This window comes from Aedes aegypti, chromosome 2 (assembly GCF_002204515.2).
Source record: "Aedes aegypti strain LVP_AGWG chromosome 2, AaegL5.0 Primary Assembly, whole genome shotgun sequence".
Classification (NCBI taxonomy): Eukaryota; Metazoa; Arthropoda; class Insecta; order Diptera; family Culicidae; genus Aedes; species Aedes aegypti.
Window position 1 is genome coordinate 165,144,195 of NC_035108.1, and position 19,703 is coordinate 165,163,897.

At 39.7% G+C, this 19,703-nt stretch overlaps 1 protein-coding gene across 5 annotated transcripts in view; it reads right to left on the reverse strand.

Annotated features, from left to right (window-relative positions):
- Positions 1-19,703, reverse strand: part of LOC5572304 (homeotic protein distal-less) — a 206,985-nt gene that overhangs the window by 146,826 nt on the left and 40,456 nt on the right. For all 5 annotated transcript variants that reach the window (XM_021843020.1, XM_021843018.1, XM_021843019.1 and 2 more), the window contains exon 2: positions 14,585-14,760. In XM_021843020.1, the coding sequence (XP_021698712.1) occupies positions 14,585-14,760 (176 nt within the window). The remainder of the gene's footprint in view (positions 1-14,584; positions 14,761-19,703) is intronic.

Below are 19,703 nucleotides of genomic sequence, written 5' to 3' on the forward strand. Positions count from 1 at the left end.
AAATTTCTGATTTCAGTTGGAAGGAAACTTGTAGTTTATCACATACCAGAACTCCGGAAGACAAACTCGTGATAATTAATTTGACGAAATTTCCGTTTATGAGGAAATCACTGGCCAATATTCATGGAATATTTTGAAGTAAAGCTACAAAACAAATTACTTCATGCATTTTAACAAATCCGTGGAATAAATCGAGGGAAAATTTTCGATTGCAGGATATACTGTGATGGATTTCTTAAAAGTGGGCCGAATTCCAGAGCATTTTGAAAAAAATCCTGTCAGAATCCAAAATTCGAAAACAAGCAAAATATAGAAACTCAGGCTAAATTGATGACAGAACTTCTGTAAAATTAAGCCCTTCCTTACACATAAACACTCTAAAACACAATAATTAAAAGTGTTTTCTCTTATAGGCAGGTGAAATCAACTTACCAGTAAAAATTCTAAACTGCTACGGTAAATGAAATGTAATATGTTGTTAACAAAATATTAATAAATACATGGTTTGATTTATTTTTACCAAATAAAACAAATGAATGTAATGTTTGAAATGATACTGATAAAGTTATAAAAAATGTAAGGAGCGGTATATTTGTGCTTGAGACAACAGCATGTTCCGCTTTGTAACTGAGATCTAACTAAAGTTGTAACTAATCTTGCTTGGAAAATAAAAAAACAATCGCAAATTAATTGTCCACTACTGTACAAGCGTCGTCATTCGAGCGTTCTGCTGAACCGAAAACAGAGAAACGCCCCCAGAGTTCGCATTAGGACGCCTCCGTCGAGCGACGTCGCGCCGGTTGGCTAGAAGCACACTATTTAGAGAAAATATGCCGAAGCGCGATAGTCGACGATTTTCTCCCCCAAACCAAAGCGAACCCGATTCCAGTCGTGGAAAGCAATGCGTGTGATCGATGGATTTGTATTTGGGGGAAATTGTCACCGTTGGCTGCTGGCTGCCGACACACCGTTTCCCATTATTCGGGTGAAAAGCTGTTATTAGAACGGTTATCCTCCCTTATTGTGCACTGAAAGATATTCGGAGCATATGCTTTGTTGATTACGGCTATAAAGGAATGGATTGTGCGCATTGTGTTTGTGTATTTGCCAGAGGGCACACGTATGCTATGCTATGCTTTGCAAGCGGGATTTCGGTTTTAGAGGTGGGCAGGGTTTTGTGGAATGAACGGCGCAGGGGGTGACTACAAAAATGGCATCTATCACCGTTGAAACTAATCTGGAAATTGACGGTTGCAGCGATGCTGTTTGCGCGTAAGCTAGAATGTATTTTGACCTAATTTAGACTGTTGAATTGATAAATTATTAATATCACAGATTAGGGCGCAATGTTACTCTGGTGTTGCGCGTTCGATTTTTCATTGGACCCATTAGCGAAAGCTATCGGTGGTAATCCATCTTGGACACCGTCTTGGAGAAAAACATCTTACAAGGTCACTTCAGAATATTCACTAAATATGGTTGCTACCACGAGCAATATGAAAAATTACAGTTTACAAATAAAAATTAAAACAAAATACATTTGACTACACTAATCTAGTTTTCTACCACGCTGACCGAATGACGGCTCGGAAGCTTGCTGTTTAACAAACACGCACAAAGCGCTGTGCATCACTTCTCCCGTCAAGGCTAATTATATTCACCTGATGATGTTTTACGATCACCGCGATGATGTTGATGACGACGTTGAATCGTTCGTCACATGTATGCCCTCGCTCATGATATTGAACGCACTTTTGCTACCAGCAAAACTGTTCTCAGTGTTCGACAATGTAGATATTATAGCCTATACCAGACCCCGGCTACACACGGTTTTACAACCATAACGCTACGGGTAGGTAACTACTGCGCCGAACAACGTCTAGGTCCGGTGTGGAGTGCCGCGGGGGTTCACTCGATGAAAGTTCACAGATAAAAATCTCGCGCAAAACAGTAGCCAACAAGCACATCGACTATGCCTTCTACCGACCGATGTAGTTCTACCACGGAGATGAAAAAAATCACCAACTCTCCGCGTTTGTCGATTGTCTTAATGAATAAAATGCATAAACGCTGCGTATTTAATCAAAAATGTTAATTTATGTGCAACAGCACAGCATACAGGCGCTGGTTTCTGCCGGCTTGCCGCCTCAGTACAGAGTCAGCGTGCTTTGGGCTACCGGTTTGCAGCAGCTTTTCGCATTATACATAAGGCCAACAACAGCAACGTGCCGCGCCGCCCGTCGTTGACTTTGCAGAGTAGGTGCACCACGCATAATCTCTTCGCACGGTTCCAACTCTCGGTCACGATGCGTGCGTCAGAAGATCAGCCGAGAAACGTGACGTTTCGGTTGCTCGAATCGGTGTTCTACCGGAGACAAAAACAATGATATAGGTATACACTGCAAAAACCGTTCCGATACACGAGAAAGGGTGACGATGTCGATCGAAGTTTTCAGGTATGTTTGTAGCTTGAAGATTGGAATCACATAAATTTGTGAACATTCACATGTGTTGTTTATGGACAAATTAACCTGGCGTTACATGCCAACTGAAACAGATTCTGCTTCTCAGATTAGTGTTCTTATGGGCACTTCCACAGTTATTAAATGAGAACTTTGTTTGCTAATTGACCTTATTTGCACGTGTATATCTATGCCCAAGGAGGTCGAGCAAATGTCCAACTTGAAAAAATCCCAGACTGGTGGAATTTGAGAACAAGACCCTCAGGTTGGCCTTACTATGTAGCTGTGCAATCTGGATCCCCTTTAGACAATTTCAGGTGCAAATTGTGGATAACGGCGTGACAATTATTAGGCCAGAACTTATAACTTCTAATAATGTACATATTACACAGATTCATTCTGGATTTGACTTAATTTGTTCTGGCGAGGATAACACTTATTTTTTTTCACAAATTTAATTCCAATTTGTCTATTGGAACCTCCGGCAAGAGTATGTAAGATCTAGGATTGTACCATTACCCATTACCCCGAATGCCATCACCCCGAATTCCATATCCCCGAACAATCCATAACCTTCAATGACAATATCACGGGGAAATGTCATTCAAGGTAGGGTGTTAGTACCCATCGTTTTAAGCTTTGATCAGTGAGAACCTGCAATTTTCCCAGTATTGCAGTGAACGATGCTGATACAAACCGATGCCAAACAATTCTCTCTCAAAACGGCTATTGCATTGTACAATCAGATTTGAATAAATCCTGATCGTTTATTGGAAATAATGCAATAAAATTATTACTTGCCGGTTTCTCTATTCGTCGCAACGTTTTCAGATTCGTCTCACAGCTAACGGCTCACTATGATATAGTGAGTGGTCAAAATACAACATATCAACGCTATAATAAAATGTTTTACTACAATATATAGATCTTCTGGCATCTCCCTCTATTCCTTCAGCATGATGAAATATATTAAATTCCTTTAAAATTCATTGTTCGCCTTCACAATTCAGCCCAAATACATAAACACAATTCTTTTTGACCAAACAATCATGACAGCTGCTCACAGCGAAAACAACACAATCAAAGGAACCGTTTTCTACGCCGATCATCGCGCACACATTGATGCGTACAAGCTTCTTTCTCAGTTCGACGGATTGAACTTTGTTTTCATTCTCAGTTATACGAGGTCGTTGAGGAAGTTTCATAAAATTTTGTGAATTATAGAACTTTTACGGCGTGTGATTGGAATGAAATCCTTCAGTGAAGAAGTACGAAGGTAGTGAAAATAATAAGTGCCCGGCGAGTAAGTCATACAGGGGGCGGGAAGAAACTTGTGTCGATAAGAGGTGTGACTCAGTCGATCGCTCATCATTTCGCTCGGATCGTGTTCGTCCATGAACTGAATTTATTTATCGAAATACAATAGTTTTATTGCATTTTCGGTGTACAAGTGTACGAACCATAACAGCGTTCACAAAATTACACTTGGAAAATGAATTTATGTTGGGGACCACCCTCCTTTTTGACACCCCCCTCCCCCATTGAAGCCAATTTTCCCATACCTAATACATGGTTCGTAGCAAACCATGCTCGAGCTAACCATGAAACACGGTGGAGGTAATTTTATGGTCTGGGGCTGTTTCTCGTGGTCTGTAGCGGGTAACCTGGCGCTAATCAGTCGAATCATGACAGCAGATGGCGACATCGATATTCTGAACGAAAATATGGAGGAATCATTGCTTAAAATGGGTTTAGAAGACAACTACACCTTTCAGCAAGATAACGACCCCAAGCATACGGCTAAGAAAACGCTCGACTTCTTCCGATCCTGCTGCATTAAACCTTTGGAATGACCACTTCAGAGCATTGACTTGAACCCGATCGAGAATCTATGGGCGACTCTGGATACTAAGTGGAAAAAACTGGCGTAGCCAACAAACAAACGTATTTTCGGCGTTGGAAAAGGCCAGAAAAACCTAGTGGAACGCATGCCAAAACGATTGGAGGCGATCATCAAGGCGTAAAAAGGTCACATTGGTTATGAATGAGTTGGCTTTATTTGGTTTTAATCGATTTTTTGTTCAGTTTTGAAATTGATCTTTGATTTTGTCATACCTCATTAAAGTGATAACCATCAAATTGCTGTTTATTTTTGTTTGTGTTATAAAAACAACCAATACCAACAAACCAAACAATCTTTTCTTGTTTATCTTTTGACGGGATGTATCATAACACCCAAGTATTGTGCAAATCTTTGACTTTTAGGGACATTTTTGAATTCATCATGGAATGATTTTTTCGCCGGTCACTGTACAGAAAGATCTACCGTTTTGACTCATATTCCGAACACTTAAGGTCGACAGTGATTTCAAATGGATCTGATTGACATAAATTAGCTAATATTTGCGTAAGTTTTAATTTCTTTGCAAAGTCTAACTGTTAGCTGTTGAGTGTACCAATAATAAAGTTGATTTAATTAGTTTTAGTATTGTTTTTACGTTTAGGTATGCAAACCCATTTTGATTCAAATGCCGAACACTGTGTTCATTCTGTCTCATATTCCGAACACCTTGATTCAAATTCCGAACAGCACGAATAAATCGTATGCAAATGAATAATTTCGCAAATAAATTTATCTGAGCTTGTTCTACTGGTCTCAAACTAGAGAATCATCACTACTCCCGCGGTATAAATTAGATTGAAGACATTACAATTGAATTGCAATTGACTGCCATTTCCATGTTATTTGGTGAAATATTGCAGCGAAACATTTCAACCAAATTGCCATACGAAAACCGAGTGTTCGGAATATGAGTCTGTTCGGAATTTGAGACCAAACGGTACTTAATGAACGAATAAGTTTTTAGAGATAAAAGCGCATCTTTGAATCTCTTTGACGTGTATGAGTATCAGTAAATATTCTACATCGAATTCAGATTTTAACATCTGTTCAAGTTTATTCAATTACTCTCTTTGGCATGGGGCCAGAGAGCTGTCAATACTTCTTTGTATTGCATTCATCATATACAAAAATGACATAGTGTGTTCATCACGGAATGCTATCGACTTCAAGATCACTGGGGAATTTTTCGGCTTCGCAGTCACCAAAGCAATCAAACGATTATTATTTTTCTTGCTTCCAATGTTTCGGTGTTTATGACACCTTCTTCAGGGAATTAGAACTTATAATCGTTCTCGTTCTGAAGGCCCTGTTTTAGCAACATCCGTTGAATTTGAAAAAATGTTGGCACAAAACTTTCTGAACGTAAAACATCGAAAAAACTGTATCTGAATTCGGATTGCACTTTTCCTACTCAATCAACGGTCAATTTAGTTGATTGAGTAGGAAAAGTGCAATCCGAATCCAGATACAGTTTTTTCGATGTTTTACGTTCAGAAAGTTTTGTGCCAACATTTTTTCAAATTCAGACGGATGTTGCTAAAACAGGGCCTTCAGAACGAGAACGGTCATAAGTTCTAATTCCCTGAAGAATGTGTAATAAACACCGAAACGTTGGAAGCAAGAAAAATAATAATCGTTTGATTGCTTTGGTGACTGCGAAGCCGAAAAATTCCCCAGTGAACATAGTGTGTTCTTCATGCTCCAAAAGCCATTTTCTGTATATATTGCTTAGCTAGCAGCTATATATTACGTCTTAGATTACAATAGTGCTCTCCAATCCGAGAACTTCTTCATTTTTTCCGACAGTCTAACTTCTCTGGAGGCCGGTAAAGCACTCAGCGTACTTCCCGAGTGGAATACGCCCAGCATTGAGTGCTTCGTCAAATCGCTCTTACACTATTACCCTAGCTTAGTACCCTTCGCATTGCTCCATTCCGGGCAATGAGAAAACGGACTCACTGGCTAAGGTAGGCGCTAAAGAAGGCGATGTTTACGAGCGTCGAATCGTCTTCAATGATTTTTTTTTTGCATTGGTCCGTCGGAAGATTTCATTCGTGTCATGTGTCGGCTTATGTCCAATCACTATTCGTTAAACGCGCATACCAACCGTATTGGGCTCTCAGAAAACAATCTCTGAGTTTGCGGCGTGGCTTACCAGGATATCGAACATGTCGCATCGTGGTAAATTCACTCACTCACCCGAACGCTACCGATAAAAAAAGCAAAGTATCTGCTGTCACCGATTGTTCGATGAGACAGCCGAACGCTATTAGGGTGAGTGGAATCCCGACGAATCGCGAACGTTTGAGATAAACCTAAAATCAAAAGACTCGCGGAGCGGAGAGATAATCAATCCGCTCTTAAATGGGAGATACGAAAGAACGCGTTCGCCATTCAATCACTGAATGCATTCAACAGAATGTACGCGCGTGTCCACCGATTCTTATCCCAACCCTCTGAACCACTCTGGAATTGCCAAACAACACTACCTCAGAAGTGTGAGGCGTTAATTACAGCCTGACTCCATATATCCACAATCGTCAACATTAAAAACTTGCCATGGTCTCATCGGTACTGACGCCCGCCTTGGTACAACCTAGCGCGACTGAAGCAACCGGATGACGACCATGCGTACGCGCAACATCTTGAGGCAGCGTTGCCGGATGAGGGTGATCTCGATAGGGCCCCTCTTGAGAACTGCTGGAGGACAGTCAAAGCAGCCATTAACGACGCTGCCAAAAGCATTGTCGAATATGTGGATTGGAGCACAAGAAATGATTGGTTCGACGAGGAGTGCCAGGAGGTTTTAGAGGAGAAGAATGCAGCGCGGGCTGCAATACTGCAGCATGGTACGAGGCAAAACGTGGAAGATCCAGACTGAAGCGGAAACAGCAAACCCACCTATTCCGGGACAAAAAGCGTCGCCTGGAAGAGGTGGAATGTCAAGAGATGGAGTTGCTGTACCGTTCTCAAGAAACGCGGAAGTTCTATCAGAAGCTCAACACATCCCGCAAAGGCTTCGTGCCGCGAGCTGAGATGTGCCGGGATAAGCATGGGAGCATCTTGATGGATGGACGCGAGGTAATCGAAAGGTGGAAGCAGCACTACGATGAACACCTGAATGGCGCAGAGAACACAGGCACAGAAGGTCAGGACAGCAAAGGCGATGGCTACGTCAGCACAGCGGACAGTGGAAACCAACCAGCTCCCACGATGGAGGAAGTTAAGAATGCCATTCAACAGCTCAAGAACAACAAAGCCGCATGCAAGCATGGTATCGGAGCCGAACTCATCAAGATGGGCCCGAACAGGTTGGCCGCTTGTCTGCATCGGCTGATAGTCAGAATCTGGGAAACGGAACAGATACCGGAGGAGCGGAAGCAAGGCGTTATGCCCTATCTTCGAAACGGGCGACAAACTGGAGTGTGAAAATTATCGTCCAATCACTATCCTAAACGCCGTCTACAAAGTGCTATCCCAGATTCTCTTCCGTCGTCTATCGCCTATAGCAAACGAGTTTGTGGGAAGTTATCGAGCAGGTTTCATCGAAGGCCGCTCGATAACGGACCAGATCTTTTTCGTGTGGCAAATCCTCCAGAAATGCCGTGAGCACCAGGTCCCTACGCATCATTTGTTCATTGATTTTAAGGCGGAATACGAAAGTATTGACCGTGTAGAGCTATGGAAGATCATGGACGAGTACAGCTTTCCCGGGAAGCTCACAAGATTGAATAGAGCAATGATGGACGGTGTGCAACACTGCGTGAAGAGTCTCGACGGGGACTTTGACACGGCGATGGACTTTCGTGCCTGTTGTTCAATATTGTGCCTGAAGGTGTCATGAGCAGAGCCGGATCTGGCCAATTTGTTTGCTTCACGGATAACATGGATATTATTTGGAGAAAATTTGAAACGGTGGCAGATTTGTACACCCACCTCAAACGCGAAGCAACAAGAGTCGGGCTTATGGTGAATGCGTCGAAACAAAGTACATACTGGTAGGCGAAACTGAGAGCGACAGGGCCCGCCTAGGAAGCAGTGTCACTAGCATCATCAGTGGAAGTCGTGCCTACTATGGGCTCCAGAAGAAACTGCGGTCAAGAAAGATTCACCGGTATTCCTCTACGAGCATTTGACGTGGACTATGCTCGAGGAGGACTTACAAGCTCTTGGGGTTTTCGAACGCCGAGTGCTAAGGATGATCTTCGGCGGCGTGCAAGAGAACGGCGTGTGGCGACGAAGGATGAACCACGAGCTCGCTCAACTCTACGGCGAACCCAGTATCATGAAGGTGGCTAAAGCTGGAAGGGTACGTTGGGCAGGGCATTTAGCAAGAATGCCAGACAACAACCCTGTAAAGATGGTGTTCGCTACGAATCCGGTCGGTCTTCAAAAGTTCAATCCAATGGACGCAGTGGCTTAACCTTCCCAACAAAAAAAAATCCGGTCGGAACAAGAAGACGAGGGGCGCAGCGAGCTAGTTGGATTGACCAGGTGCACCAGGACCTGGAGAGCGTGGGTTGCAGTCGCGGATGGAGCGGGGTGGCCATGAACCTAATTGATGTAAAACCAAATAAATAACAATGGTCTCATCGATCACTGGCAAGGCGACAATACGTCCAAGCATCCGATGGGCAGCCTTAGCGTAAATACTTCGTTATTCATGGCATTACAGAGCGTTGATCCAAGTAATAGCCTTGTGGTACTCCCTCTGTGGCTTTGGTGGTCTTTTGGCTAACAGATCAACACTCAGTTGGAAACCCACACTTTCGGAAATAAGTTTGTATAACATTTATCAGAATGATATAGAAAAGACATAAAATGAGAATTGTATTGTAAAGCTTGAGTGTTTAAGTAATTTGTCTTGTTGTAATAGATTAGCCACAAACTTGGATAAAAGATATACAGATATACAAGCGTAACCAGTGATATCTCTATCTTTTTCGATCAACAATGATATCTTTAAAGGCCCATGAAACTATGTCCCGTTAACCTTGAGTCCAAAATCTGAAGCTATTCAAGAGCTTCTGTGAGTATAGGTCGTCTAATCAACAAGCGTTTTCAGTGAAATTTCGGAAGATTGTAATTAGGTCGATACCCATGCAGGCTCATTAAATTATATTCTACAATATTTTGAGTACAAGATATATTTGATGGTTTCTAGAAACCTGTTCTAATACAGAATTTGAGATCTACAAACTTTATTATAGATCTCTCCAAAGTTCAAGGACAACAAACATAGCTATTAAACTCCATGGAAATATGATTTTCCAATAGATTCCCCAAAAGATAATTAAAGAACGAGCCATCAAATCGACAAATGCAACTAGTGATCTTAAAGACAATTGTGGGCAAGGTTATGCTTGAGGTATTCAGCCTCATTGAGCTATACTGTTCGATGTTTTATGATTAGTACAACGAACGTTAAGGGTTATATGAGCTCCATTGCGTTCTTTCAACTTCTGAACTCCTGTACAAGGTTCTCCAAGAACTTTTTTGAGATGTACAAGCAAAAATTATAGCGATTAGGGCTCATAAAAATATGTTCTGCCAAGCTTATGTTCTACAACAGTTTTAGGTAATGCAAATACTACTAGGATTATGGGCCAACAGATCTTAAAGTGGTATCAGTGATATCTTTGATGTCTACGAACATCGTTTATTAATTATATTTTGACAATACTCGATATCTACGACTGTAAGCCTTTGAGATATGATCTTCATATCTTCATACGTGGTGTATACCGTTGAGCCCTATAACTGCTAAAAGTAACACTCAAGAATTCTAACGAGTACAGGACCTGTAATAAGAAATGCAGCCGTGGTGGTGGCCATATTTAGATTATTTCAACGTCGCCCTTAGTATTCTAGGGAAGTGCCTGTATTGCAATTTTCATATTCATGCCGAAGACTAGTGTCGGCTATGTTGCTCTGGATTGTTCTTATGTAGCAATCTGTGTCACTTCCTTCTGAGGCACAACCCTATTTCTACCCAAAACGCAACCGACCGATCCTTAATTGAATTGTGGGTTCCTCATGATTGGCAGAGAAAAAAAAAATCAATCCCCCCATGACCCTCACCGCCAAAGTCGAAGTTCTGTCAGGTTGAACGAACGAACCATACCGATATATTGACAGGGAGGTTCAATCTTCAACAACCAAACCAAACACACATGAATGGAAAACAATTTCAATTTGCAATTATATTTCGCACCTTTCCGCACCACCGCATTTACACCACGAGTTTTTGCTGTTGCGAATATCAATAAATCATTCGAATCGCTCGGGAAGTACGGGAAGCGGAGTTGAGGCGGTTTGGGACCCCGGTTGATGACCACGACACTCCGGTACGGGCTGGTGCTGCGATCGGAAAACTGCGGTGCCAGCAAATTAAAGTTGATTGATTTTCATTAAAACCGATTGACTAGTGCGCCGTTGTAGTCGTGTGCCCTTTGTTGCCCTCCCGGGGCTATGCGAGGGACAGCTGACCCTCGTGTGTAGTTTTTTTATTATTGTCATTATATTGTCTGATGGCCCCACGCCATTGGGACCGGCAGCCATCTGTTGCTAAACGGGTTCTCTCGAGCTACATGAAGGCCCTCACTCCCCGAACTGTCAATTGAGGAAATTTAATGAGCTTTATCGATTTTTTCGGGTTTTTGGGACAAATCGATGGACGTCACTTTCATTATCATACGCCTGGAAAGGAAAAACTTCAGGGAAAAGCATTGACCTTCACCCGCGTCAAAGCACCTGAAGATCTCCTGGGAAGTGGCACCAGCTCAAGTCAGTGCCTACCCATCTCACGTCGACAATTTCACGGATTCCTTTTCGGGCGGCTGAAAAAAGACCCCCAAAACCGTATTTTCCGCTGCATATTTACGCAAGCATCACGCGTTCCGTACGGCCCTTTTCTCTTCGTTGGTGAGCCTGTATGAAAATCTCTCAATCGAATTAAAATATGCAGCCAAATTTAAATTTTTAATGCAACACGACCAAAATGACAAAATTCGATTCAGGCATGGGCCGTGGCAGTGCACTCGTCCCTCTGCATCAACTTTGTCGTTTGTATTTCTGAGGTGACCAACAGTTTTGTGATAAGCTGGATGTTTGACGTCGTCTTGTACATCCTGAGACATTGTCGAAGTTTAGTGGACAAGCTGTTCAGCACGGTTCGCTTCGCTTGCCTGATCACTATTTAGGGTGTTCTCCATTCAGAGCGACTTTTTGCAACCCAAATCGGACGCAAATCCTTTGTTGTTGGAAAGATTCTTTCTTCAACGGGAGCATGTGACTTTCTCTCTTGGCAAAATGACAGACCATTTTTTGAGTTTCTCTATGACGATACCAACAGCTGCACATTGGGGAATTCCGAACCCAAAGGTGGAAAAAATTGATAAATTTCACAATAGAAAGATAAAAAATAAGTTTTATAGCTCATTCGAAAGGAAATTTTCTCAGGAATCGATTGGTGATGGTTTCATGCATGTGGGGCCACTCTGGGATAAGCTATGGTGCCCGTTTTGCCCCAATTCCTTGAAAATTTTAGATTTTCATGTTGTTTTGAGTAAAACTATTTTATTGTGGAGATTATTTCCCATGAAATCCATCATTTCTAGTCCATTCAACAATGTTTCACAGAGAACGTTATAAAAAGATGGAAATTTAGGGGATTATGGGGCCAAATGTACAATGAAATATTTTTGAAGAGGAATTTTTGTTTTAAATTTTTATAACGTGTTTTTTATTGAAATAAATTCTAAAATAGTCAAATAATCATGAATATAGCTTGCAGAAATAAGTTGTAGTAAAATTTGTAGAATATGTATGATAATTATGTATGCTCTATGCAACATATTGTGAATAATTTACCTTCTTATATCACAAATTCCAAACATTTCCAAACGATGTGCGATAGTTTGGGTAAACGATATTGATCTAAATGATCGATTGCCGTTAGCCTCATTGATAGGAAATAGTGGGAGCATATAGTTTTTTGGCTATTTTTGCCCCAATTCCCCTAAACACGATTTCTTTCGTAATTAATTCAACTTTTTTTTCCCAAATCAAATTTATTGTGTACTGAATTGTATAATATTCTGTATCTGATACAATATTTAAATCATAAAACATAGGAGATTTTGGGGATCTTATTCCCATAAACAAAAATATAATCAAATAAAAAAATCAAAAATAAATCTATCAAGAAATCATCAGCCGTTTTTTCTGATTGCAACAAATTACTCAGGATCAGGTTAGTTATTCAATCATCACTGTAGCAATTTCGTGAGAGTCAAATTGCATTTTACAAGAAATTATTCGGGAAATAATTTTGTCTTTTTGTGAATATTTGGTATTTAATATTCCAATTGCCATCATGCACTACAGAAAAAGTTATCATAAAAGTGATAATGCTGTTGTTAATAATGCTCAATTCTATATTTCTCCAAAATCGATCATTCATTTCATTAGTATAATTTATAGTTACTATGTTTGTTATGTTGTCTCTACATTTGCTGTTAACAGATTGCTTGTTGGTTGACATCAATGTTCCTCATGGTGAACCATACTTTGTTAATATTGTAAACAGTAATTATGGTTACATCTATTTGACTTAATTTCAAGCATATTCAAGAGCCTTCTAAAATGCATATAAAAAATTAAATTAATTAGCTCATTACGCGTGGTAAAGATGGACAAATTATGGGTGAAAATATGAAAAAAAATCCACGTGCTCGGCTGGGATTTGAACCCAGGACTCTTGTATGCTAGACGAGCGCTTTACGGGCTCGGTAGCTTAGTTGGTAAAGCGCTCATCTAGCATACAAGAGTCCTGGGTTCAAATCCCAGCCGAGCAAGTGGATTTTTTTCATAATTTCACCCATGATTTGTCCATCTTAACCACGCGTAATGAGTTAATTAATTTAATAACCATGCGGATTGGATTACCGAACAGCTCAATATAAGCGTCAATTTATTTTGAATTAAGCATTATTAACTACAACATCTTCAATCAAAATGTGCCATATTGAAATATATGGAAGACTTTGTTTGTTTATGATCACTTTTTTAGTATTATGGTGCAGGCAGAGCTACTTGGGCACTTCCACGCAATTTTATTCTCATGAAATTTCTTCAAAATGCAATTTTATTCTCATGAAATTTCTTCAGGAATGATTGTGTAACTACTTAAATTCTGAGTGATTTGTTTCAAACAGAAAATAAAACTGCAGATGGTTACTTAATGGATCCATTTTTGAGTGTTTTCATGTGTAAAAGATCCCCATAATCTCCTATGTTTTATGATTTTAATACTGTATCAACTACTCAATAAACAATTTAGTACATAATAAATTTAATTCGGAGATATCTGTTCAATTAATTATGAAAGAAATCGTTTTTAGGGGAATTGGGGCAAAAATAGCCAAAAAACTATATGCTCCCACTATCTCCTATCAATGAGGCTAACGGCAATCGATCATTTAGATCAATATCGTTTACCCAAACTATCGCACATCGTTTGGAAATGTTTGGAATTTGTGATATAAGAAGGTAAATTATTCACAATATGTTGCATAGAGCATAAATAATGATTATACATATTCTAAAAATTTTAATACAACTTATTTCTGCAAGCTATATTCATGATTATTAGACTATTTTAAAATTTATTTCAACATAAAAACACGTTGAAAAAATTTAAAACAAAAATTCCTCTTCAAAAATATTTCATTGTACATTTGGCCCCATATTCCCCTAAATTTCCATCTTTTTATAACGTTCTCTGTGAAACATTGTTGAATGGACTAGAAATGATGGATTTCATGGGAAATAATCTCCACAATAAAATAGTTTTACTCAAAACAACATGAAAATCTAAAATTTTCAAGGAATTGGGGCAAAACGGGCACCATAGCTTATCCCAGAGTGGCCCCACATGCATGAAACCATCACCAATCGATTCCTGAGAAAATTTCCTTTCGAATGAGCTATAAAACTTATTTTTTATCTTTCTATTGTGGAAGTTATCAATTTTTTCCACCTTTGGGTTCGGAATTCCCCTATGTGAGCTGGTATGATTAGGCAGTAAGTACGATTATGCGTCACCAGAGTCTTGATTTATGGTTATAATGTTAGACTGATGCAAATTTTGAATTGTTTGCTCCCCTATGCTTAAACGATGTTAATTATGATAAAAATCGAAGAAAAGCAAACTTACCGTCTTTTGGTGGACTAGCGCAGGGAGGTGCATAACTGCCTAAGTGATAACCTGAATAGGAATTCTGGTGCATGGGCGGGAAGGGATAACCTAGGGCACTTCGCGGACTCGGAAAGCCCGAATCCTGCCCGCCCTGCGCACTGAAATGCTGGTACCCACTCCGGATGCCACCGTAGCTGAAATTACAACGAAAGAAGAAAAGAATGACGTCACGAATTAGTACGGAATCAACGCTATGCTTACGATTATTGGTGCTTTATTGGGCAGCAAACGCGTTTGCCAGCCGAATTGAATCGGACCACGAATTAAGAGATAATTTCCTCGACTGAATAATTTTCCAAACTCGCCAGCCCCAGCAGCAACAGCCGAAAAATGAATAATTTCCCCGTGGTAATAATTTAATTTCGGAATAAAATGGTCTTCAATTTTCGGAGCCAAAACTGAGCGCCAGGACGGTCAGTGTGTGATCGTCATCTCCAGCTGCACCAGCCAAGGCAAAAGAAAAACAACCACCCTCTCTGATGGCCAAGATGAACACGTAGAGCGGTGGTTCCCAACTAGTAGTACGCGAAGCCAATGTAAATCGATGAATAGATGTGAGGTATCTCTAACTGAGCTTGCTTTACTAGTGCTCATTACAATGAATTGTAGATTTTTGATTTTTTTTTTCTCAATTGAGTAAAACGTGTTTTAATTTATTTTTGCGGATCCTGCTATATAAAACCTTTATAAATATAACCTAAGATCAGAGAGCATTGATATTGTTTCTTGAACCATTCAGTTTGATTCTTAATTTGAGCTTTATTATGCTCATTTGAGTTTTAAAATATTGGCAAATAATTCATTTTCAGAGGCCCGCTAGATGTTTGTAGAAATGTTCGGAACCACTGTCGTGGACCACCAGCTTTTCTGAGATCAGCTACGGAAAAGAGAAACTAGGCCTTGCGCGATCACCTTCGACGTTGGCTTGCTTTTCACACGGGGATTTGCTTTTTTCGGGAAAAATGCATCACAACGAAGAAAAACAACTGCGCAGTAGAGACAAGAAAAAAAAATCGGGTAGCCAGAACCAAACAATCGGGTAGCCCCGATCAGGCTCCGCTCACACGTACCTATTGTACGCGCGTTTGTGGGTAACAATTATTGGAAATAATTTCATCCGTTCCGAATCCGCGCGTCCAAATTGGAAAATCGTTGGCAGTGATTTGGCGCGCCTGGGTGGCGCGCGATTTTCTGGCCGGGTTTCCACGGTTCCGGCCTGTTGCTGCCAGTGGTCAGAGCGCCAGCGGATGCTGCTACTGCTGCTTCGGGAAGGGGGGGTTCATGGGAAATTTGGGTGCTGTCAAGAAGTGGTGCCCGTCCGAGAAACGGACGGAAGCCGGAAATAGGAAATCCGAAGGAAAACTTTCGATTGTGCGGATGGAAAATTGTTAAATTGGTCAACAATTAGCTGCTCGTCAAAGGTTCAGATGGTGTGTTGACCGTTCATTGATCGATGGGGCGGGGGGGTTGATGAGGGTGATCAGAAGACGTTTGGGTCATAGAAATGGTTATCTTGAATCGGAAAAGTGGAGCACAATGTTTGTGCGGAAGCCAAATGTGAATTCTTTTTCGATGCATCATGTGGTGTTTCCGTGCCACCATGAAGCAGCCTGCGTGAATTTATTTAACCATTTGGGCTTGTTTATGAATGCAATTTACGGTTATATTTTTGATAGGATCCTTGGTTTCAAAGAGATTGGCTCCAATCCGTCCTGGCTTTGTGTTCCTTAGCCTGGAAGTGGTTTAATGATAAGCCGAGAATGTGTCTTTGACAGTAGCCATTGACGAAATAGTAAACAAGTCTTATAGGGCAGAGAACTCATTCCACGAGACAATGGTTGGTACATAATTTGCCAGCAGAAAGATCAAGCCTATTGACTAAACTTGAAGTTGATCACCGTTTTCATAAAAAAGTGTATTAGATCATTCAGTGCACTAAATACCAAGCTAGTTGAAAGCCTTCATTAACGAGTTTAACAGCTATTACATGATTACAGGTTTATGCTTTCACTGCTAAATGGTGACACCAGAACTCATTTTATCCTTGTATGAAAAATACTTAAACGTAAAACAATAATCTATCAAAATTGGAGAAATTAAAAAAATGGAGCATATTTCAGAAACTAACTAAGAACATCTACCAGAAATACAACAATCGATGTCACTTCAACCAGAGTGCTAATTACTTAACCTTCTTCACCAGTATACACTACAATATTCGTGTTGGTTTTGAACCGGAAAAGGAAACTGGTCTGCATGACTACAATAAATCGTCGTCGATGAGAAGCATCAGTACTTCACTTCACAACTAATGAAACATATAAAAGTATTATCAGGACGGATTGGCAGCAAACATCGTTCAATAACTCAAACTGATTTCAGATTCGTAACTTGTTATGTGACTTAGTTGATTAAGTTGCCCGACAAAAAAAAATACTAACAAAACTCTTTCCGCCAGCAACAGAGAACTTGCTTGCAGTTGAGAACTCATTTTTCTACGGTATCGGTTGAGAGGTTATTGTTGTGGCTCTCACTCGCTAAATTAGAGTTCAAATCCATACGAAATTTTTTCATTTAATGCTGGCTCTAACAATTTTCAGCCGTCGGCTGTTTTACGAGCAAAAGATGTAATATTTGAATAGTTTTATAGTCCTAAGATCGTTCCTTTGCACTCTGCGTTGGAAGCAATCCGAAGTAGGCTTCAATAGTAGATGCTAACACCATTACGCACCGCAGAGGTCGATTAAGGTTATTGATCATCCATAAGCGCATCGAGAAATTTTCTATTTATTCGGTGGTAATGAATAGAAACACTATGTTTTACAGCCAACTCTAAATAATTCGATACTGAAGGGACCATCAGTTAGGGAAATATCGACTAAATATCAACTTTCACTTAGGTTCTCTAACTCGTTATCGAGATACGAAATATCAAACAAGGGCGACTATATAACACGAACTGAACAAAGTTTTGTATCAACAAACTGATGGATTTGATTCCAACCTGAACATTTTATTTTCCTTTCTACTTTACTTAGGGAGCTTATGTATCTTCAACAGGTTTGTTCTTTTCATCTTGGGAGTTTTTGTCGGCCTAATAGTCTAAAATTCGGTGGCCAGATGCTCTTTTAAGCTTAAAATAATGTTATTTTTATTATGGAGAAATAAAAATACTGAAAAAACACATAAATCAAAAAAAGGGCGAAAAAAAGGGTTTGAAAAAAACAAAGGAAGAGAGCGACAGTTAAGCCACTTTACGGAAAAGTAGATAAATTGTGCTCAATATATTATGGACTCCTCAATTTATGGAATCTTTGAGACAATTTTCAGATTCATACACTGGATCCACATGATTATCGTTTTCTTATAAAGTTAAGCACTCGAACACTTAATCTATCTATATAAATAAAAATGGAATGGTGTCTGTATGTCTCGAGTTGGAATGAAAACGGGTCTATAGATCTGCAAAATTCTGCAAAATGTTTTCACAATTTTATGAGCTATGACAATATATTCCGGGACAACAAGTTTGCAAATAAGTATTAATTTCATGTAATTTAAAATTGTTTAAATTCATTCCAATGCCTATAAAAGTTGATACAGTCGCCTCTCCACATGTCGATATCAAAGGGACCATCGAGATAGGGAGAGATCGCGACATAGAATAATTTTTTAGGAATACTAGATGAGAAATCACTCCGTTACCAGGAAAATTGAAAACAAAGAGACGTCATTCTTTTTTCGCAAATTGTGCTGAATCCATAAAATCTAGTCTAGTAACCTTTGATAGAGAGCATATCGACATACGGAGCGAAAATCGGGAATGAAAGTCACATCGAGATAGGGAGATATAGAGATATAGAGAGTGAAAATTTATGCGGAATGAAGGGACCGAATAAATCATCGACATAGGGAGAGATATCGAGATGTAGATTGTAGAACATCGAAATGTGGAGAGTCGACTGTATTTTTTAAAAACAATAAGTGCACAGAAAAAAAAATGTTAGAGAATAGTATATGATATGATCAATTTGTTTTCGATTATAATGCCTTAACCAGTTTGCAGTACTGACTTATAACATGTCTAATGATGTTTATTAGAGTTGCATACTGGTTTTTTTAAAAAAAAAACTGTTTTCAAAGGGTACTCATTTCATTTCATGAGGATTACACTGGGTGTTGTATTGAAATATTAACGTATATTAAGGCTAAGTAGCCCGTCATTCGTTTTGGCAGCCATGCTGACATTGCAGCTAGCGATTTCGAAGCAATGAGACTTAGTCCACAATGTTTCTATGATCCGGAAAAGTATCAGTACAGGCGCTGAATATATGATGATACTTTTTCAGCTACGTCAGTACAATACCAACTTACTTCCATCTGGGGGATGCGAATTGAAAATCAACAAGCAGTCAGGCTGCTGTCGAAATAAATTTTCGTAAAATTTATCTGAGTACGCCTAGAAATGCACGGTGATGATTTTGTCACGCTAAAAAATACAAGCACCAAGACCGCCAACAGTGAAAGAAAAGTTATGCTAGGTCCAAATTATGCATAAGTCTTTTACATGTTCTTTAAAGTATTTTTTCTAATTAACATACTGTTAGAAATTTTCTGAATATGTCTATCTATTGGGTTGACTGCCTGCATTGAACTGATGAAGCTTTGTATGAAGTATTTTTAGTGTGCACTTTGGTTTCCTGCGACACAGACAAACAAATAACGGTTAGCACTCGTGCAAAGGATTGTGTTCATGTTGAAAGACCTGAATGTTAGAGTGCGCACCACCAGATTTCCATTAAATTGAAATTGTGACATGATTTAGCAACTATCATCAATGGAACGTACAAATTTCAATGACGGCCTACTTCGCCTTAATGGTATTGATATTGATACTGAAAATATTAACAAGTATTCATTGATTTTTTGTAACACATGGAAGAATAAAAGAGAGGGACTGATTTATGTGCAGAGTTCCATTAATCGATATAAAAGTGGCCCCTGGACGACATCACTATGTTGATGGATTGTTGTTACTCCTCAATATGATGCAAATTTAGATTTGTAATAAGGAAAT